Below are 22,960 nucleotides of genomic sequence, written 5' to 3' on the forward strand. Positions count from 1 at the left end.
CTTCACAACATAACGTCGCTCCTATCACTAGACAGATTTGCTACTTGTCGGTAATGTTTCATGCGATGTTAGATAGTTTTCGCGGGAATTTTGATTTTGTTTTTCGGGGTTCAGAATTCCTCATGAACCTCGATTCCAATTTACAAGGTTTTTTTCTCTTTATTTATTTCATTCCCTTCAGCTTATCTACTCGAGACTCGATATATGTGCAAGGGATATGCGTCGGATAAGACTTTTATTTGTTACTCAGTTGTAAACGTTGATTAACAAGACAAAACGCAAACGGGTAAACGTCATGTTTAAACGCTACTGACTTGTAAAACTGACAGCAGACTTGTAAAACTGACAGCAGATCTGTAAAAATTTTACAAGTTAGTAATCTAGTAATTTCATTGGCCAGAATTAATGCGAAGTCTCTGTTACATGGATCACATGATATTTTAGACATTTCTTCAAGATCAATTTAAGAACTAATTATTTACGATTACAAATGAGTAACAAATAAAATATTGTACATTATACGCCAGGTAATAGTTTTTACTGGCTCTAGGAGATGACAGGCTCGCCTGACGGCTCGCCAGTCAACTTCTCCTATCGCCAGTAAAAACTCACTTACCTGGCTAATAATGTAAAATACTATTATCGTCTAAAACAAATCGATGTATCTGTTTTCGGAAAATTTAATTGTTCTGACATTAAACGAACACTCATTCGGCAATCATGTTCCGAAAATCTCGCACATGTTGATGGACGCACAGAACGCCCATTTCTTCGGACCGTCTTTTCTTTAACGACTTGTGCAAGCCTCCTTGAAGGCCTGAGTGAGCAAATCAAACGTTTCCTTTTTTCCAATTTACTACAAAGTTCTCTCCACCCTAACCATGACGAGACTCTGCGCGGAGGTTCACTAAAAATGACGTCCCACCGCTCCGAGAGCTCGTAGAAAACTCAACCAGGCGTCGCTGAAAAGTTTATCCGCAGTAGGTAGAAGATCTAACCAAAAAATGTTTCATATACACCTTATATGCACTCGATCCGTGGACATACTGTATAATAATTATACGTCGTCCATAGCTGGACAGGGATATACTGTGGCTGGACGATCGAGTGTGCTCCCTCTGACGCTATTGGGAGAACTAACAATCCCTCTTACATCAACGTCTGAAACCTTTGCTTCCACCTTCCTTGCTATGGAAATCGGTTTGGGGTGTTTCTTGCGAGAAGTCCAACTGCTGATTACGAACTGCTGGATATTTCCTTTTATTTTTGCGGTGCGGTTAGTGTTTTCGTAGCCTCCATAAAGGTTTGAATGTGAAAAGGGACAGCTCTTCCAAGGCAAGTAGTGAGTTTTTTCAATTGTTTTGTTAATGATTGAACTCAATGTGTTAGCTGCCGCTACCAGTGGCGTAACAATCGTATAGAGAATTATTAGTCTGTATTCTATTTCATTACAATACCAGACGTTTCGAAAATGAAATGAACCATATAAACCGTAAAATTTCAAAATTTTGTTGGGGGTTCAGCTTGCCCCCAGACTCTGTCGGTCCGACAAGGGGCGCAGATTTTGTGTCGTGTCCCCGAGCGCAGATGACCATAGCAACGCCACTGGCCGCTACGGACAGTTCTGATGCTTTTACGGTGGTTTTACAGTTTCCTAGTATGGCTTCTCGTATCCTACGACGGTGTGGGAAGTGGTAGGTATCAATGCCTCTTTGAACTCGCCCGGGGTCTTCCCTTTACAAGATAGGAGGAAGGGATACCATTGACCTGTGATGAGCCTTGGCATTGTTTTTTTTTCTGGATAAAATCAGGCACGGGTTTCGCTGAAGAAGTAGATCGTTGGCGAGTCGACTTCCGACATGATAAATCTTTCGCGGTTGTCCTCTTATTAGCATCATTGAGACCCTCAGCTTTGGCGCCTATCTTGGCAGGACCCACTTGCACCGCTGTATTCGAAGGTAGATTTACAGTCTTTGCTATTGACAGTCAAGTCATACTCTACAAAATGCGCTAAGGAGCTTGTCAAATTGATCATATTTTTAAACTTCTCCATTATAAAAAAAAATACCTATATAAATAAAACTACTTACTTTCCATTTTCTGTTACATATGCACATAAATTTTATGTTTAGAAGATCATTATAAATACCTAAGTAGAAAATACAATATTTATTTACATTCCTCCAACCACAAGCAAAATACACATTCCTAATTATTCCTAACGTTATCTATAGCCTTTAAAATATCGATAGGACTTATAAGCGTCGTATCCATGCACAGCTCCGGAAATGAATCCCAAAACCTAGAAAAATGCTTTCTGTCTTATATCACACATTCCTACTACCTACTACATTAACTACTTACGTAAGCCGCTGTCATCGCTGGGTACACTTGGAAGAATGGTGTTATTATGTACATCGGGTAGAGGAAAGCATTCACAGCGAAGCCCAAATAGGACGACGCACTTAAAAAACTAACACAAGCTGTTATATTAAACGCCGTCTCCTGCAATAGCAACATTTCATGTAAATAACTACATTCATCGGCTGGCTACTTACGAAAAATGATTGGCGGATAAGGGAGATGGACTTTTCTGAAAATACGTAACAGAATAGCAATATAATCGACGTCATTAAACTCCACGAGCATGTTGTGAGAAAGCTGTGGTATGACTTTCCGATTGCTCCATCGTAGCCTAGTCCATAATTGATCGCGAGCGTTTGGCAGAAGAACCCTAAAATCTTATCACATCTAGTTTAGTTACGTAATTTAAGGGTTGGACACATAGAAAGAAGAAACACGTAGGTAGTAAAAATATTTTTGGCTAATTCAATTTTTTCTTATTTTCTTCAGACCAGCAACATGTGTAACTTAATAAAATAATAACATTAGTAGATTGTCCAAGAGTGTTGTATCTGAGAACGCGAGCCTGGGTATCTACTTATACTCTGACTACTCAATAATCTGTGATAATCCATGTAGGAAAAAAGGTCTAAGAAGGCCCAGTCTGGTCTCTGGGAACAGGTGATAGCTTAACTGGGCGAGGGAATACATTGAGCCAAAGAATACTTCTCCCTTTTGAACTCAGTAAGAGTAATATCGCCGACAGACGATTGAACACTCATTAAGTAGGTCACAATATTATGCAATTGGCGGTAATCTAACAACACAAATACGATAGCTAAGAGGAGTGGTGTCTGAAGTTGGAAGGAGAGGTAAGGTATAGCTGTGGAGAGCAACAGAACACATTTTCTTTTTTTTCTTTTTATTTAATGGCGAGCGAATCAGGTGATTCCCTCTTAACCCGCTATACAATCATAACCAGCCTTGTCTGACCCAGGACCCTTATATCCGCAATTCGTGCCTATGACAGCTACTAAAATTAACAAGTTAAAAAAGTAATCGTAAACGATTTACATAGAGCGCATTTGCATTTGCATTCATTTCCCATTTTTAGGACTTCTGTTAAAATCGTAAAAATCCGGCCACAAATAAATATGAAAGATAGCGTTGCATAGGTGCAATCCATTTTTGACGTGCTACTTCAATTTCAGTTTATAAGAAGAATTTCATTTTAATGCTTTCATAAATAAGAAAGTTGGCAGTGCGCATGCGCAAAACCAAATTTTGAAACTGGCGTTTGATTTTCCTTTATTCCAAGTGCCTATCTTTCAAATTTCATTTAAATACTTTTATAAATACAAAAGTTTGCAATTCAAATGGTCGAGATGCAAAAAGGGCACAGTGAATTTTTAATCGATTCGACTCAACTTTTGGCATTGCGTATTATATGGCTTAGCCCATATTGAATTTCATGCAATTCAGTTCATAACTAACGGAGATGTCAAAGCGATCGGACATTTCTAAACAAAGTTAGCGTTCACACCGACAGATAGATGAACAGACAGACAAAGGAACAGACGAACAGACCAACATACAGTCGACAGACAGCAATACAAAATTATAAACGATCTAGGATCGTTAAATCAACGACAAAAGTGTAAAATTATGGAAGATGTAAAAAATTTTTGGTTTTTTACAATAACTTTTTTAGTAATAAACCCAGAAAAAATTCCTTCCTTGGTGCAAGCCTCGACACCATAACTAACCAAATAGCGAAAAAGGTAGAACAATAGCTCTTAAGATAAAGAACTAGTAGCGCCCCAACGGATGGCTGGACCGACAGACGGACGGACGGACAAAGTGGCCACAATAGCGCGTTTGTTTTTATTTTTGTGGAAATGCGCTAAAAATAGGTACGTAGTTAGCATATCCTACAAATGTCAAGACTAAACTATTGTTGTATGTATTATTTTCATCTTGTTAAACTGCAGTCAGAAATTCAAACTTTTCCCTGAGTTTGTGTATGCGTTACATACAAGGTGACAATTTGAAAACTTACCACCCCCCATATCTTATTAAATAAACGAGATATTAAAAAAAATCAAAATCCGTTTCGGTAATTCGGAGGGGGAATCACAATGACATAGTTGGCGACGCACCCCCTCCAACCCCTTGCGCCCCAGCCACCCCAACTTTTAAATCTTAAATAGTGACCCCCCATGTGTGATACGTCGTTGGAAAGCTCTGAAAAAATGCTTTCCAACCATACCAAATAGCATTACATTTAGGTTAGTAATTATCGTGCAAATCAAAAAATAAACTAATATGATACATTTGAAATCTGTCGTATTTAAAACGCAACCGGCGAACATAGACGAACTAAGACAGAGAATAATTCAAGAATGTCGAAATATTGCAAAACCAACATTTGAAAAGGTTCGACAAGAGTTTGAGAATAGATTATAACTGGCGATCAAAAATGAGTTGCTGTCGAGTCGGCTTTGGAAGTTCAAGTTAAATACGATTTTCCATGTTTATTTTTTGATTTGCACGATAATTACTAACCTAAATGTAATGCTATTTGGTATGGTTGGAAAGCATTTTTTCAGAGCTTTCCAACGACGTATCACACATGGGGGGTCACTATTTAAGATTTAAAAGTTGGGGTGGCTGGGGCGCAGGGGGTTGGAGGGGGTGCGTCGCCAACTATGTCATTGTGATTCCCCCTCCGAATTACCGAAACGGATTTTGATTTTTTTAAATATCTCGTTTATTTACTAAGATATGGGGGGTGGTAAGTTTTCAAATTGTCACCCTGTATATCTGTGCTTCTACTATCCATTTTTATCGAATTTCCGTAAAAAGGTACGAAATTACTTTCGGTGGCCTATCTTCGTCTATGATATTACTCGTAGACGTCGTCTCGTATAAAAACGTATATCTTTTTCTTTGCATGGGGTAGATAAAGATGAAAACATAATAGCATAATTTGTGTACACCTCACAGGCGATCGGTTTTACAATGGGCGGCTACCTGCGTGATTGACGTGACTGTTTTTATACTAGACGACGCGACGTCTACGTCAATTTTCCATGCTTTTTGCTGTATTCTGTAAATATTGCGTGAATTTTTTTCTCATAATAAAATATTAATAAAAGACGAATTCGGATAGAATAAGCTTTGATGTTATAAAAAATCTTGAAGATACCACGGCGTCTTATAGATTACAGGACTTTAAAGTACCTATAAAACACCTAGTATAGTCATAAAAGTGAGGTAGGTACCTATAACTAGCACAATTCACCATGTAAAGTCGAACTCGATAGGAAATGTTGGTACATAAGTGTTATGTATAATGTATAGGTACCTAATCATAACTGATTGATAATTGCGGAATTTCCCCTGTAACTTTTAGACATGGAAATGGTGATTTTGTCACTCACAAAAACCATTACTATAAGCAGATGTTACAAAAATGTATCTACTAAAAATAGAAAAGTTAAATTGATTTTGCTGCGACAGTAACCAAACTTAAACTTGTATATAATAATGTTTTAGAAATCAAACATCACGTTTAGTAGTTTCGAAAATGGGAAAGAGTGGGCAGTCTACGCTGAACGGACAATAATCAAACACTCATTACTCTTAGATCCGAAAAAACGAAAGGAAATAAAAGAAGGCAGTTTTTTACTTTTGTCTAGACATATTTTAATAGGTTGAATAAATTCACCGTGGTTGCCACCATGCGAATCTGGAATAGGTATTCTATTAAGCAATTGGGTTTTTTTTTACTTTTGTCAATAGAATATTCCAAAATCACACTGTGACAACCTATTAAGCCTGTCTAGACGGACTGAATTCTGAATTGGAACAAATAAAACAGAATTAGTCTAGAAAATTCACAAAAACCCAGAAACTGCTATTTCATTTATTGACGTTTCTATAATGATGTGGAAGTAGAGCAGATCTAGGGGTAAACGATCCCCGGAAGTACACACCCACGACAGTTCAAAGACCTTAAAAAAATCAATACTAACTCATATTTACTAAATTCCAATAAAGCGGTGATTTTTATTCGCGTGACAATAATGCACATACCTACCTACGTTTTAACGTAAGTACCTAGAATGCAATGGAGGAAATGCATTGAATTAATTAATACTTACAACTTCAACTATTTTTAATATTCCATGCTGCGTTTTCAAAAACGTCCAATTGAAACACGTACAGCACATGCAGCAACAACATTTTATTCCTTTGTCACCTCCTGTTGTACGGTGCACAGTAACTATCGGTCCTCTGCCGCCTATCATTTTTTTTATTCTAAACAAAAAAAGTCACCAAAATTCACAACAGTACAGTTTTACATCAAAGGTACTTTTAAGCAAACTACAGAGAGCAACGTTCTAGGAGGGAGTCTGTAGGTCTATTTTTGGAGTTTTAAAATATTTTTCTCACTTCCCTTTTATAACACTAATGGGTAATTCTCAGTCAGGGATAAAAATAAAACGTTATACCTACACATCAACAATTTATTATTATACACTATTCATAATTCAAAATGGACATTTACACTTAAGTACGTTAAAATTATGGACAGTGATCTGCACCACCGTATAATTTTAAGCACGTGGCAGTTAAGAGAGTTAGTTTGGTACTTATTTAGTGACATACACATTTACTGTTCTTCTGATAATTGCTAAGTGGAAAATAAAAAAGCTAAGGTGCAAAAATGCGAAATAAATTTATTAAAATCTGTTCAGTGGATAAACAATATAAAATCGAGAATAACTTAAGGATCTATACAAGATGTGCAAACACTAAGGCACAATAAATGCAACACTGGCAACATTGACTCACAATATTTAATGATATTTTTATTATCTGTAAGAGGAGGGGGGCTATGTAAAACTAAAGAAGCTAACGTCATTCCTTCCCTGAGCTTTTCCAAAAAACAGACGTCTCCAATATTCCGCACAAATTTATTAAAACATCAAACTAGTGGACTTAATTTTGTACTATTATAAACCTTTTGCAAGAATAAAAGGTATATCTATAAATGAACTTGTATTATACAAAAATATAACAATGCTATAGTAAACTATACATAAAAATAAAATATATTATAATTGTGTATAACAGTGCATAAAGATAGTTCTGTATAGAGAATAAATAATATCAATATCTCACTTTAGGCAGTTTGATTTAAAATATTTCTTTTCTTCTTTTATAATTTTTCTTTTATACAAAGCGCACTTGCACAATATTTCCTCGTTTAATACTAAAAGCACTGACTACTTTTTAACTACATCCTATAGCAATTCTCTTGTAACACATATCGCAAATAATAATATAATACCTACACTTATGTTAAAAACAAAAACTTAACTCGACATTATAAAACGAACTTAAATTTAGTCGCCTTAAGCAATAAAGTATTTTAATTTAAATCGATGGCGTCTTATACGGATTTATAACTGCGGTAAGCAAAGATTGCGCTGAGCAAGTACAAAATCGAGATGATTAAGCCGATAACCTGAAAAAATAGAGATTAGCACAAAAACATAACTCGATATTATTAAAAGAACTTAAAATGCGTCTTATATGGATTTATAATAAAAAGGCAAGATTACACTGAGCAATTACAAAATACCGATGACCTGAAAAAATATTGATTAGCACTAAAGAATCGATGTCACATAATGTGCAGACTGTCAAGATAACTTTATAGCATAATACAGGAAATTTTTGGTTAGGGATAGTTCATGTCTAGGTTCATGTACTTATTCTTTGTAGGGGTGATTTTTGCGGAAACAACCTCTTGTAAATGATTTCCATAGATTGTTCTCTTTGGCAAACCATTAGTCAAAAATTCGCGTATTTTGGGGAATAATAGGGAGCGGTGGGAAAACATCACCTTCTAAAATCTTAAGAAGTGATAAATCAGAGAGATTGTAAGGGTAGATATTTTTACAAAAGGTGTGAAGGTGTAAGCTCCCAGATATACCTACACCCGTGCTCATTGTATTGAAATTTTCGCGAGGTAGAATGGAGGGGCTTAAATTACAGCTTTTGGCTAATATACAAACTAACTACAATCATTAATTAATTAATGTATATGTATCAAATTGCAATTGTATTTCTTTCAAAACAAGCAGAGGAAAATTTAAAACAATTCAAGAAATTCTTGCATAGGTAATTAACGACTTTCAAGCGAGAAAATGAACATGGTTATGGAAATTATGTAAAACTCACTTCTGAAGTATCCAGACAAAACCTTTTCATGTTTTCCAATCGAACTAACGATTTTTTATCTCAATTCTAGTAGTTAAGAATCAACCTGAGATTGTTCTGATCAGATACTACAAAAAGCACAGGGTAAATACTTGACTGTATGAATAATCACTGAGAGACAGACGGAGAGAAAAAGCGGCTGCAATACCGCACGCCAAGAATATGTGAATTGGAATTTCCAAACAGGAAACCAAATAATATGGGAATTTTTGAACTCAAAAAAGTTTTCGGGGCACATGGTTCCATTTTAACGACATAAAATATCTTCAATTCAAAAAATTGATATTTCAGAATGTTGCCGACATAGTGTCATATAAAATTATGTTGTGGGATATGAGTCATGATTTTAAAATCTCCACAAATCATAGTCCTTTTGAGCCTTTAAACTTCCTCAAGAAATTTTAAAAGCCTTTAATGACAATTTACCACTCTTTAACAGTATTTAAGAGACCCTTTTAGCGCTTCTAATAAGCTTCTGAGAAACCTTAAGCGCTTGTAATAAACTTTAAGACCCATTTTCTAAATACATTTAAAGATTAAGAGCCTTTATGAGTGGTGAACATATTTTAACAGCGTCCAAAGATCAAAAATCTTCCAAAGCTTTTAATTAGATTTTAGAGTTTTTGAGAGTCCTGAAAAGCCTTAAAGTAGAACTCAACACACTTTAAGGGTAGGTGCCTACGAAATTTGCCCTTAATGTCGCAAATATTATCCCGGAACTAAAATCTCCAAGAGTTTTCCAGCTTTTATAATACGTACATCAGTAGCGATACATGCACAGCGGTACCAGGACCGGTCAAGGTCGCTCACCACCTAACGATGACCTTGAACAATAGTCAAGGTATTCAAGTCGCCCACCTTGGGAAGTGGTTTAAGGCGAGGCTCAAGACACTCGCCCCTTCACCCAAGCGCTCTTCTTGTGTTGACCTTTGGGCATTTCTGACATTGGAAAGTAGGTCTAGAATCCAAAGGTCAACCACACTATTTTGTGGTATCATTTTTTTTCAAGGTTATCACAGTTTAATGACCCCCCCTTTTTTTGTCACATTCATATTTAAAGTCATCAGAGGTGTGTTATGTTTTATTTACAAGGTTATCAAAATGGGCTCAATTTTCTAGGGTGTCACATTCCATTTTCAAGGAAATTTGAAGTCAATGACCTCATTTTTCGATGTCATTTTCAAGGTCATCTGAAGTCAATGGTCCCTATATTTTGCGATGTCATTTCATTTTCAGGTCATTAAAAGCCTTTTAAGGTATTTATAAACTTTCTTTAATCTCCGAAAGTGTTCAAAAGTCATCGAGAAATCGTTTAGGATCCTTTAAGAACCTTGCTATTGGTCTGTAAGTTGTGAAAACCGAGCTTGGAGAGTTTCTGAGAATGTTTAAGATCTCCATGCAAGAGTTTCCAAAGCCTTCTAAACACTTTTAGAGTCGTTACGCAGTTTTTAGACATTAAGATTCTGAGCTTTTAAGAACTTTTAATAGACTTTTACTCTTTAAGAGCCTTTAAGTGTCTTGGGCCGCAAGTTCCGAACCTTGAAAACCTTATAAATTTTTAATAAGCTCTTAAGAAACCGAAGAGCGTTTAAGGGTCTTAAAAAAAGTTCCCTGCAATCCCGAAAAACCTTCTAAAAGCCTTTAAGAGTCTATAAGAGCCGATACTTCAATAGGTTTCAGTTGTTTTTAAGAGCTCTTAGCTTAGGGTCTGTAAAATCGTTAATAGGCTCTAGTACAGGGTCTGCAAACAGCCTCCAAGAACCAAGGCCGTTTTAGAACCTTTTAAGCCCATAATAAGTTATATCGTAGGACAGGTCCTCTTGTAGAGAGTTAAAATATGTACTTACTTTTTTTTTTAATTTCAAAAATCAAAAAAATACCAAAAGATGTCAACATCTTTACTTACTTGCAAGTTTCAATGGGAAAACACCGGAAAGTTAAGCTTAAGCTTGAGTGAGTTTATGAGACGTATCCGTCGATGGGGTAAAAACTCAAAATTCGGATATTTCAGAAAAGAAGGTACTTTCAAAGCAAAATATAGAAGATCTGGAAATATTTGACGATGGGACCTCCCAATGCGTAAAGTTTGTGGAAAAAATCTCAAGCAAGCAGGATGATAGTTTCGAATAACTTGTTATATCCTTGCAAAGATTTATTAGAAAATCTTCGTTCAACAGTCTTTAAATCTGTACAAAAGTCATTTAGGAGTTTTTTAAAATCTTTAATAGGCATTCAGCTTTATGACTTTAAGAACCCTTAAGAATTTCCTATAATTTCGAAGATCCTCCAGAGCCTTCTAAATGTCTTGGAGTTTTGTAGTGTAGCTTTCACGAATCCTTTAAGGGTCTGTTAGAGTCGAGGTTAGAGTCGTCAATTTCAAACAGTTTCCCACGACCTTCTAGATTTTTTGCTATCTTTAAAGCCGTTATTAGCTTTAAAAACTAACTATTATGAGTATTAGAACTAGAGGGTCTTCAAGAACTTTCGGAATCTTTAAAAAACCGTAAAATAATTCAGATCTTCTCTTTAGGGCTCACAATTTAGCATGTCCATTGTTTCTGATGTGCAGTGCAATTAATTAGTACCAAATCGTAGTTATATAAGTGGCTGGGTTCACGTCGGCGTCCAACACTGGATATTTTCATGTTCCTCTTTATAGACTGCTCTTCAAATTAACACACCATGTGAGTCAGAAATTAAATTTGGCTGTAATTAAGTTTACGGCAGAAATTGAAAACGTAAAACGCGAATGTCACCCGGTATAAAATGATTTGTATGCAGAAGAATGCTATAATTGAAAAGGTCAGATTAACAATTTGCTCATACCTAAAATTAGCCACACACTGTACGCGTTTGAATTTTTTATATTATACTCTAGTGGAATTCTTCATTAGAACGATTACATAATTTGAATTGTTGTTTTTTCGGTAGGTAACCTAATACTTTCCATTATTTAAATTTAGAAAAACGTCTGTTTCCAATGGAAAGAAATCGACTAGGCTCAGACTTGGCACAAAGCCATGCCTGTTGCTGCAGTTTATCTAAAAGGATTACTTACAGAAGCGGCGGTGTATTCGTCATAGATGTAGTAGTAGGATCGTTTGTACTGGTTCACATGAACAAGAAGTGTTAAAGATGCCGCTAGGTACAGTATAAAAGCGAACAGGTGGTATATAAATTCCTACAACAGAAACAATGTCCGCATTTTGGAGAAGATCAACAGCAATACTTACGTAAAAAGTTTTGGCAATGATAGATGCTGTTGATATTGATGCTAAACAGGATAGCAATATTAAAAATGTGCCGACCAAGAAAGTCACTGCCATCAATAGGAAAAACGTTGCTGGAACGGTGATGAACCTTTCATTGTAATAGTATCCAACCAAACCGACGTTCACAATTCCTAGCAGCTGAAATAGAAAACAATTGTAATTAATAATCGACAAAGTCCTAGGAACATATTTTTGTAAACTAGTAAAAACGCACCAAAAATCGTTACGTGGGCAATTTCGCGCGACATTTCCAACAGAAATCGATTGAAGTAAAACGACCTTTTACGGACGCGAAACAATGAATTGCTCCCGTAATGTTATTGTTATTCAAATCCAAGGTTGTTCTAATTAGAGTTAGTCATATTGTTTGTAGGTTACGCAATTCTGAGAAAACAGGTTGATGACATGAACCGTGGAGATCCAGAGCTGGGGGTAGATAAAAAAATACAAGTTCGCTGCACCTAATTTTCTTCTTGTTGCTCAATCTTTTACGGTCCAAAATTACACATAGACCGTATTTCGTATGTAGGTAGGTGGAAATGAGGGGCTGCTGCAAACATTCGTGCAATTCACATCATTACTAATTCAGTAAGTGGAAATGGTCGAGGGTAAGGGAATCGATCCAAAGATCGTTTTTTTGCCAGACATGCCATCAGTTTGCATAAAATATTGTACAACCCGATTCACAATTACAATTATTATACGTATTTCAATTGCATTTCCGGAATCAATCAATTCCGGGAAATGGAAACTAAGTTACTTTGAAATAGAAAAAGGAAAAAGGCTCTTGTTATAGTTACAAATTATTAGTCCAGGGGCAGCTATGAATAAAATATTCCAATCGTGGGAATATTTAAAGGGAAAGTACCATTAGCAAAGTGTCCATGCCAGAAGTAGTAGAGCGTTGGCATATTGGAAAACGTATGACCTGTATCATAGAGTATTATTTGCCGATTTACTACGTCTGTACTGTATGAAGCATATACTATATAGGTATGTTCAACCGCTCTGAATCGTTGAATAAAAACGTTATTCTTTATTCCATGACTGAATGTAATACAAGAATATGTAATTTCTTATGCAATCTTCGTTATTAAATTCCTCGACACCATTTGTACGAAAACGATGACAAGTGAAGAGAATTTGTGGTAGATCCACCGATTACCGAATCTCATTATTGCTACTTTTCGCGTTTTCTGCGAGTTGTGTCTTTTTTAAATTCGAATTACTTCTGTATAGCACAACAGACACCGCACATCCTGACAGCACACGACACGCTAGGTTTCATCACGTTTTCTAAATATTGAATCTCGATTTTTTGCATTCATTTGTATAGTCTGGCTATTGAATGTTTGGCCGTATGACGATTCTATCACAGCAATTCCAATTTGCTACGGTCTTTGTTGTCCACATACTGTGTTTATCAAATTGACATAAAAACGTGCGCTAGACAAGGAAAGTGGATAACAGTTTGTGAGTTAAAAAAATCGTCTTTTGATTCCTACTGTTCACATCGGTAAGTGCGGCATCGAATTATGTCGTGAAATGTTCCAGTGTTTGCTGTGTAGAGGAATAACTTATCACAATGCCCGGCAAACGATTAGACGAGAGCGATAGGCAGTTTTTCTGGAATCAGGCTGCCTATTTTCGTGCCGAGCATCTAACATAATTATTAAGTTTATTGCTAAAAGAACAACAATAATCATGAAGTGAAGTGTCTATCTGACAAACTGAAATTAAGTTGATCGAATTAAGAAAAAAACAAAATTCAGTTTCTGTCTTCAACATCCGCACTAGAACTCTACTTGGTGACATCCAAAACAACATCTCCAAATTTAGTGAATGACTTTATCGGAAGCGGCTTGGTTAATATGTCTGCATCATTTTCTTCACTACGAATATGATTGAGTTCCCGACAGTAAGTTCTTTCACACAAAGTGGTGGCCAATATCAATATGCCTTAAAAGCAATATGATATTCCAATGGTAACAATGGAATGGTAACAAACACAAACAAACAAACAAAATACAAAACCAGAATGATGAATATATATATGAAAAAAAATAAATAAATAATTTGTTTACTTTACACATAATTTCACGACCTTGAAGCTTTTGGCTATAAAATGTAAATTACAAAAACAATACATTCAATTTATTCGTAGGGAAAAATTCCCAACAAGTCTCCACTTATCTATTTGTAAGTAGGTACATAGCATAATTGCAGATTCTAAATTAGGGTCCTAAGATACGCTCGTGCTGTGCATGAAATTCATGTATTTTTTAATTTTTTTCTAAGCATCCATAAAATCAGCTATAGGTGTGCTACCGAAGATGTTGTCCCGTGCTGCGGGCAATAGCACCATTATGTATTATTGTTAAATGGAGGCTAAATTTTAAACTGTATACCTTTGACTCTCACAGGCTCTGAAAATTTTGGTGGCCCAGTTGAGTCCGTTCAACTCTGCTACAGAATAAATTATACTAACATAAAATACAAATAGGTCTGATTTTTTGTGCCTATCTTTGTTTCAGTTCCTGATTGAAATCCTACTTTCCATCTCCTTAAGGCCCCCCCCCCCCCACTCCCCCGAGTTACACGTCATTTTAAAGTTTAATGAATTCTGTATGCAGGCCTTAACGATAACGTTGATAAAAATAAATCTGCGAACATTACAATAAATTTATGAAAAGATCGTAGAAGTTTTTTATTAGCACCACGCGGATAGCTTCACATGTCTGATGGATATTTCATAAACAAATTGTTGGCAATCTAAGGCCCTGGCGCCCTGTACTTCTTGGCTCTAAAATAATGGTCAAATCTTCCAAATGAGAAAGGTTTCAACCTTTTTTATAGCTGCAACATTGCAACGCATTCATTCAGTTGATGAAACTTTGCTCGAGAGGTGCATCAGTGATGCATTGTGCAGTCCCAAAATATCGGGCTATTTTAGTGCGGTTCAAGGACTGTACAATTTTAGAGGGTGTTTTTCGAGTAGGTATAATTAATTTGGAACATTTTATAAATATAACACATTGTGAAACATTTCTGATTTGTGTTTCTCTTCTGGCCCATTTAAATCCAATTAATGGGCTAAAATTAGCAAAGTCGTATTTTAAAAATAGAGATTATGAATATAGTCACTTAGAATATCTTTAAGCATAAATTGAAGACGATTAATGGGTTTATCCCTCGGTTTATCCGAATTGACTGAAATATCAATGGCAGGTACAGCTAAACCCCCTTGGATCGCTATGGAAATCAATTTCTATCGCAATATTCCAATGGAAGTCATAGTATTTCCCCAATACACGTACATTTTTTAATGGATTGAACACCCCTAGAAAATCACGAATTAGTAGGGAACTAATGGAGTTGATGCTCGATTACGCCACTGAGGATGTCCAAAGATCACGGTGTCTCTTTCGAATTCGGGTTCAGGCACGGACTTTTGTAAGTGATGGAACCGAATATGCTCGCTAAAATTCGATTTAAATATTCCCGAATCCGCCCCTGGCGCGACGAAAGAATTCAAGATTGCGCTTTGTTTCGTTCCCGTGGAACACGTGTTTTTTTTCTCTGCCCTACATTCAAATGAGCCATAGCTAGCGGTAGGTAAAAAGACTACAAAACTAAACTTGGTAGTAAAGGACCCAAAATCAGAGGTAATTCTAAATAAATCAAGAGTCAAAAAAGCTTCGCATGGAAGTTCCATTCCCAAAAGTCGCCAAATTTGAGCCCCTTCCTTAATTTTTTCTCAGCATAATACGCACAAAGATAGAACAAATGGATTGGCGCAAGTTTTTGTTTTCCGACGTCGGCACGGTACGATGCAAGTGACTTGACGCATGTATCGATCGGTAAGCGAAATAGCAAAGTACGACATCAACGAAAAAAGAAGTTTGAGACTGCAATTTCGTTGATTAGTTTAGAGAAAGGAGAGGGAAGATGGCACGCAGGTCGCATTAAATGGGTAAGTAGACAATGTCAAGTAGTCTACTATGACCAAAGAGTACCCATCTCTTTGCTATGACATATATAACTCTCGCCAGGAAAGATTGCCGGTCACAGCACACCTTGTGTCGATTTACAATCTTTGTTTTTATTAAGATGCGAGCGACTTCTGGAATAGGATCGTGCTAATGTTGAACAAAAAGTCTTTTCGTTCAACACTGACACGATAATATCCCGGAAGTCGCTAGCACCTTACGAAAAACAGAGATTGTAGATCGGGATCAAGTGTTCTGTGACCGGCAATCTTTCCTGGCGAGAGTTATAGACGTGGTCAAGTCAGTCAGCACGTAGACTAAAAACAATGTAGACAGTGAATATATTAGGCAGTTTGTCTTGATCGTCTTTTTACAATAAAAACTACTCCTGCAGTAGCTCAATAAATACTTTGCTTTTTGGGGGAATGCACCAAGAACTAAAAATTATCTTCCGGATTCGACTCTTCAGTTTTTTCAAATTATTCTATTTCTACAAATTTTCTTCATCTCATCTAAATTACTTACCTTTGTCTAAAAATATTTCGAAATGAGGAATCAACTGCAACTAGATCTAGAATGTGCAATTGCAGACATGTGGCTACTACCTATATGAATCTATTTTACAACATTTTTATCTTTTCCGCAGTAGTGTGACAAAGTGACACTATCGAAATGTGGTAAGGTGTAAGGTAAGGTGTTTTGCACGAGGCCACTTACGTAGGTATGGTAATAAGTACTAAAACTCCATTGTTTAATAAGCCAATGGTTCTTTAGAATGAATAGTTCCAAATATACGAATTGTAGACTGAAATAGCGCGCAACTCGATTAAATCGACTGTTTAATAAAGTATAAGACGCTCAGAAAAATAATCTTCTCAATAAATATCACTTAATTTCCCTTTAAATACCACAAAAATTAAAAACGACTTCTTGAGAAAATAGGCTAATTATATGGTAACCAGGATGGTAACCAACCAAATTACAGAAAATTTAGACCAATTTGAGCAAAGGCTAGAATAATTTTAGTGTTGTTCTTCATAAAGCGGATGATGACAAAGTATATAAAATCAAAATTTTCTGTGTGGTTTAGAACATTCCTACTGCTTCTGTGGTTTAAATCGATAGTGGTTTCCGCGTGATCGCATTGTAGTACCCCCAAAAAATGACAAGTTAATTATTTATCAAAGATTCAAAGCATCCAACGAGGTATAAGATATATACTAAATTAGTAATCTTTTTTGTTATTTGTTAATGTAGAATAAGTGTTGTGAAGCGAGAATAAGTAATATACATTTTTCACTTTTAGAATTGCTTGTACATTTTCAGCGCATTTTCCAACTTATGTTAAAAGGCGCTATTATGGCCACTTTCTCCGTCCGTCCGTCCGTCCGATGCTAAGGCCTACTCCCTACAGTTTTCAAGATGTTTAGTTCGTTCCTTTTGCATTCGGTAGCTTATAGCTAAGCTACTATTTTAACCAAAGATTAAAGACAGGTATATCAATATTGTAAAAATCAGATGTGCGCATGCGCAAACTGCGCAATGTCAACTTTCTTATTTATAGAGATATTGTTTGAAGACTGTTCTAATAAAGGCAAACATATCGAATATTTTAAACATCAGGTGTGTGCATGTAAATTTCTTATTTATAAAAATATTTATGGCATAACTATTTTCCTTTGTACAGGGTCATATTAATAAAGCCACAGGCCATATCTATAGAACCGTTAATTGCACAGCTTGAGGAAAAAATTTTGTTAACTAAAAGGCCAGAAATCGCTGGAAGTTATTTTCAAGTTTCTAGGTTCGCTCCTAGAGGACGTACGGTTCATGGTTAAGTTACAGGGACTCTATAGTGAGATTAAGTAAGTAAGTGAGTGCAAAGTTTGTTAAAAAGTGAAACCGCGCCCTCTACCACACATCACGCATACTAACAAAAAATGTCTCCTCGTATACCCACTTCCGGTAACTGCCACGAAGAAAAATCCCAATATTGACTTAAATTAATAATTTGACAGACTCGGTAGCCTCGACCAACTTCACTTGCACTTTACAATGTATATACAGGGTGCCCGTTATGTATGGAATATTGTATACATCTCGGTAAATATCAAATGTATACAACATTTTTCTATATGAAAGTTGTTTAACATTTTCCCATAATAAGGCAACTTTCAGTTGTTTTTATTTCAAAAAACAAATGACTAACGAAAAACAATTATTTTTTTTAAATGGAGTGCATCTTTTCATTGGGCTCATTTGATAGAAGTTTTTTTCTCTTTTCGATGATACATCGTAGAAATAAAGGCAAAACAAATAAAAATAAATAAAAAATAAAATAAAAATAAATAAATAAATATAACATGTTAGTACCCTTATTCAAGAAAATTTAATATAAGTTGATCAATAACATTAATCCAGATATCCTACATCAAATTAAAACAAATGAACGTGTACGTTTCTTATTAAACCTTGAAGACAAAACGAAATTAGTTGTAAAATGGTTTTCATCGCAATGAATGTTCAAAATATTCAAATATTCACCATTAACAGCAAGGCAGTGGCATAACCTATGACAAAAAACTTGAAATAACAATGAATTTCTTCTACACGGATGCTAACGTGGTACGTCATTGAAAAGAGAAAAATTTTTTTTATTTTTATTTTATTTTATTGTCTATTTTGTAGTGGGGGAGTGTTAGCTAATTAGCTACTACGATCTCTATCAAATGAGCCTAATGAAAGTGTGCATTACTATTTAAAAAAATCCAATTGTTTTTCGTTATTTATTTGTTTTCTAAAATAAAAACAATGGAATGCTGGCTTAGTACAGGAAATAAAATGCTAAACGACTTTCATGTAGCAAAATTTTGTGTACAGTCAATATTTACCGAGATATATACTATATTCCATACATAATGGGCAATGTATATAATATGTATATAATATAATATATAATAATTAGCTGGGACAATTAACGGTTTATATCGTCTACCTACGTATTTAATAGCAAATTTAATGAAGAAAAAAACAAATCAATAGGAAATATAAGCATTAAAACAAAAAACGAATTTAAATAAAACAACTAAATTTAGGGCATATGTTCGAAAAGATTTCCATTATTTCCTAAACATAGATAGCATCTTCTCACCGTCGAATCTAACGCCCTAGTTACTAGTTAGCATTTGTCGAGGCATTTGTGGAGTAATGCTACCAGAATTAACCCCCTGAGTTCATCCTCCGTTGCAAAATTTTGCTGATAAACACGATTCTTAATGAAGAAATCAATTGGAGTTACGTCCTGTGAACGCGCTGTCCTGCGGGTGTCTCCGAAACGTTAATCACTTTTGCTGGAAATCCCATTGAAAGATATTCTCGAACGGCGCTATAGAATAACGTGCAGGTGCATCATCCTGCTGGATATCCAACAGTCGCTAGGAGCATCCTCTACTAGTAACTGTAAGTGGCACTCTGATGTTAAACTATGGTGGTAAATAAATGTGGTCCTTCAATCCTGGAACCGAAAATACCAGCCCACATATTGAAAACGGTGTTGATGCATCGACGTTCTGATTAAAGGTGGATTGGTTCCAAACCAATAGTGGACATTTTTGTCTTGAAAATGCCATTATTCGTAATCATATCCTCATTAGATTAGACCTCGGATTAGACTATATTATTTTATAAGGAAAATTCATATTCTCTTGGCATTTCCTTGGGTACAATTCGCAGAATGAGCTATGTCCCTCTAAATCACTTGGTAGGTATAAGTCAAGTCTTTAACAAATTCGGTATTTATACGGATGTAATTTTGGTTTTTGTAAAATACAATGTGTTGTTGATTTTGGTACACCAACGTTTTGTTTAATACGTGAATTTCAGAACACTTGGTAGTTTTTGCAAGCAACCCGCTCACGACTGGCGATTATTTGTACTTTATTCCGATGTGTTTTGTTATTTTTTGTTCTTTGTTGGAATTGCCATAATTTGTCGGACTTTTAATTAATTTGTGAATAGATACTTTATGGTCATTGTTGGTTGGAAATGTTGCACCCCTCGTGTACTTACTTATGATGGTAAACGACTGTTTAGTAATTATTATAATTTGATTAAGTAGTGTACATTATATAAGTACGAGTACTTATTATTCACCCTTTGCCAACAACAAAGCCAGGCGCCATCGATTATCGTTGTGGGTGGTAAACGACTACGAAAGCTAAGAGCTTGTTTATTTTTCGAATTATGATGATAAAAATTTAGCAAGCAAAGTGTGACGAGTTGACCTATTATATTTGCAACCTCAGAATGGAATATATTTATTCTGTGACCTTATTATATTAACATTAATTGATAAATGAGCAATTCAATACAAATGCATGTATGTCAATATGCAACTCTAAGGCCACACTGTGCTGTATTGCTGCATAGTATGCAGCAGGCAGGTAAGAAATTTTGGGGATGAAACTGGTACACAAAACCTGTTGGCCCTCAACGCGACGTCTCTTTCAAGGGTATGGTTTCCTAATTTCCTTTTTAATTGTACAGATACGATCAACGAAATTGGTGAAGTATGTGAGGTACCCAGGTGCGAAAAACCTTGAAATCCTTTGGAAGCTAACTCATCTTCGAGAACAAATCACTTTCTATAAATAGGAGAAACTCGACGACGTCAAATATTATCGATTTCGTTTATTTTCAATATGGGCAAACAGAACTATTGCGCCGCCGTAATCGTCAACACGTTTTCTTATTAAAATTGTACAGGGGGTAAACTGTAAAATAATTTGGCCGCGAGGGCAATGCACCTATCGATAAAAACAGTAAAGTGGATGATTGGTTTATTTATAAACCCCGTCTGCTATAAGCAAAAAAAGTGAATCATAAAACTGAAGCGCTTCTAAATTAATCCCGAGATTAATCCCATAAAGCATAACAAAAAGATTGGGACGAGTACCGAAAATTCAATTTAAAGGCGCGATTTGTAAATGATTTGTTTAAGCTGATTAGTTGATTACGCTAGTTACCGTCGAAATAGGAATGTGGATGAGATCATTAGTTAAATATACCGGGATGATTAATTAAGAAAGTGATAACGCATTGATCGCGCTTCTCGAGAAATTTAAAAATCGAAACTGTGCCGCTGTCGCAATTTCTAATTTTGGAGATTTAATTGATTGGCTTACCAGTTGGAATAGTTTGAAAATCCCAGGCCATGTTTTCAGGTATCCAATGTTGAGGATAAGTGCTGAGGTAGTAGTTGTTGTCGTGGTCCTCGTTACGGTAACGGTGTGAGACATTTTGGCGCGTTTTCAATAAAACAGCTGTAAAGGAGATTATATAAAACAATCTTGTATTTTCAATTTTTTGTAAGAAAGTTTCGAAACGGAAGAAAAGTTAAATTTAGAAGTCGGGAACACTGTTCTTTCTTCTACGACCGAATATAGAATGCGTGCGTTTTGTTTAACTGACCGATAGGAGTAATCGATATTTCGAAAAGTCAAATTCGAAAGCGATTTGCTTACTACGCTCGAGGAATTAAATAAATAAATTACCTATTATTTGTTTATTTAATGTTTGCCACCGAAAGCCCAACCGAAATTCACCGATCGCTTACTCAAAACCTACTGCGTTCATTTTCATTGCACAAACGCCGCCGCGCCCTATTTTCCCGGTCTCGTACGGAGGTGGACTATTCTTCCTTTTATAATTAATATATCAATGTCTATTACAATATTTCCCTTGAAATTGAATTGAGCGTGAATGGTTTTATATAGGTACCCTAAATACCAAATCGAACATTTTTGGATTTTTGTTTAAATATAATTCGATGCGCATGCCTTATGCCCTATAGGGATGAACCCTAGTAACATCTTGTAAAAGGCTTTGCCCTTACGACACACTTTCAAATCGCATCATCTTCAGTGCCGCATATTGGGAATGAAACGAGTACAAAGCGAACTTTTGATCTTCATACTTATTCCACCATATTTTCTATTTATAATGAGAATGAGGTCACGATCATCCATTATACTTTCCGTACTTACTACAATTTACACCTACGTTTAAACGATACCAGTCAAAAAATATGACCTAGAAAAAAATGGTCATAACATTGTAATTCATACATAAATATGCAAATTTAGTGGCCTTGGCCCGCAAACATAACACAAACGTCACCTAAGCTTTGCCTGCAATACCCAGTGCCTTTTACTCGTACGGGTGGGCAACTTCTCACATTGACAAATTATAAATGGGCGTTCAATAAACTCCAATTAACGTGATATGACATAAGATTCCATTCAAAAATTTAAAAAAAAACTGTTTAAACTAGTCGAATTCACTAAGTGGTCTCACATAATCTGCGTAATTAAATTGCTAGGAATCCTACATTTGGAGAAAGCACGAAATACCTAATCTCGTTTTTACGATGTAGGTATGTTAGCTGATCTGTATCACACACGCTCGACATTCACCGTTTTTACTCCAAAAAAATTACCTATTCATGTGAAGGGCTGCCATCTTGTCACGAAACTTGGAGATTGACCAATCAAAATGACCACGTCTATCTAATGCTAGAATCCGGGTTAGATAGGTTAACAGTTGTCAATGTGTCGTGGAGCAAAGAGTCAGTTTTCGGCGTCTCTTCACATTAACAGTATCTCTATAAGGGAAATATATTAGGTTTGCATGATACTCTCCCGTTACCGTACTACCCTTATTCATATAATCAATCAGCGAAATTCACTGATCCTAAACAATGATTGCCATTATGAAGCGGCAGAGCAAAGCGATACAAGCTTTATAAGGGAGTCGATGGTGTTCGTCTGTCCGTCCGTGAACACGATAACTGCCAAACGCTTGGACCGATTTGGTTCAAACTTTGTACGGTTGACCTATATGCCACATGTAGTAAACCTATTGAAAATGGGTCAAATCCAATGACCCTGTAGGGTCGTGCCTCTCGGTCTCTTGCAAACGCTTGAATCTATTCGGTTCAAACTTTGCACAGTTAACATATGTATATACCACATGTAACAAGCCAATTGAAAACTCAAATCCCCG

The 22,960-nt window shown here is 35.8% G+C and overlaps 2 protein-coding genes and 1 long non-coding RNA gene across 4 annotated transcripts; 1 reads left to right on the top strand and 2 right to left on the bottom strand.

The window, feature by feature from the left end:
- Positions 1 to 2,107: 2,107 nt before the first annotated feature.
- On the bottom strand, positions 2,108 to 6,746 carry LOC116177055 (protein singles bar). The gene is made up of 4 exons (XM_031495915.1): positions 6,510 to 6,746; positions 2,559 to 2,741; positions 2,365 to 2,505; positions 2,108 to 2,302 (listed from the first exon to the last, which is right to left on the bottom strand). The coding sequence occupies exons 1-4, from the start codon at positions 6,654 to 6,656 to the stop codon at positions 2,225 to 2,227; spliced, it is 549 nt and encodes a 182-aa protein (XP_031351775.1). The 5' UTR covers positions 6,657 to 6,746; the 3' UTR covers positions 2,108 to 2,224.
- Positions 6,747 to 7,068: 322 nt separating this feature from the next.
- LOC116175717 lies at positions 7,069 to 21,597 on the bottom strand. 2 transcript variants are annotated; one of them, XM_031493976.1, is made up of 5 exons: positions 21,451 to 21,597; positions 21,082 to 21,219; positions 11,871 to 12,047; positions 11,696 to 11,818; positions 7,069 to 7,879 (listed from the first exon to the last, which is right to left on the bottom strand). In XM_031493976.1, the coding sequence occupies exons 2-5, from the start codon at positions 21,193 to 21,195 to the stop codon at positions 7,805 to 7,807; spliced, it is 489 nt and encodes a 162-aa protein (XP_031349836.1). In that variant the 5' UTR covers positions 21,196 to 21,219; positions 21,451 to 21,597; the 3' UTR covers positions 7,069 to 7,804. The 2 variants fall into 2 exon arrangements, with proteins under 2 accessions (XP_031349836.1, XP_031349837.1); XM_031493977.1 differs by lacking the exon at positions 21,451 to 21,597 and having other exon boundaries at positions 21,082 to 21,424.
- Positions 20,260 to 20,728, top strand: LOC116175718. Its single transcript, XR_004146344.1, has 2 exons — positions 20,260 to 20,340; positions 20,444 to 20,728. It is a non-coding gene; the product is annotated as an uncharacterized LOC116175718 (long non-coding RNA).
- Positions 21,598 to 22,960: the final 1,363 nt, after the last annotated feature.

This window comes from Photinus pyralis, unplaced genomic scaffold (assembly GCF_008802855.1).
Source record: "Photinus pyralis isolate 1611_PpyrPB1 unplaced genomic scaffold, Ppyr1.3 Ppyr1.4_LG7, whole genome shotgun sequence".
Taxonomy (NCBI): Eukaryota; Metazoa; Arthropoda; class Insecta; order Coleoptera; family Lampyridae; genus Photinus; species Photinus pyralis.

Coding starts and splice junctions, on each gene's coding strand:
- LOC116177055 (XM_031495915.1), bottom strand. CDS start 6,656: ATGATAGGCGGCAGAGGACCGATAGTTACTGTGCACCGTACAACAGGA. Junction 2,742..6,509: donor TATTAAAAATAGTTGAAGTT/GTAAGTATTAAT, acceptor AGATGTGATAAG/ATTTTAGGGTTCTTCTGCCA. Junction 2,506..2,558: donor TTATCCGCCAATCATTTTTC/GTAAGTAGCCAG, acceptor TTGCTATTGCAG/GAGACGGCGTTTAATATAAC.
- LOC116175717 (XM_031493976.1), bottom strand. CDS start 21,195: ATGTCTCACACCGTTACCGTAACGAGGACCACGACAACAACTACTACC. Junction 12,048..21,081: donor TTTTCAAACTATTCCAACTG/GTAAGCCAATCA, acceptor TTTCTATTTCAG/CTGCTAGGAATTGTGAACGT. Junction 11,819..11,870: donor TCATTGCCAAAACTTTTTAC/GTAAGTATTGCT, acceptor TTTCTGTTGTAG/GAATTTATATACCACCTGTT.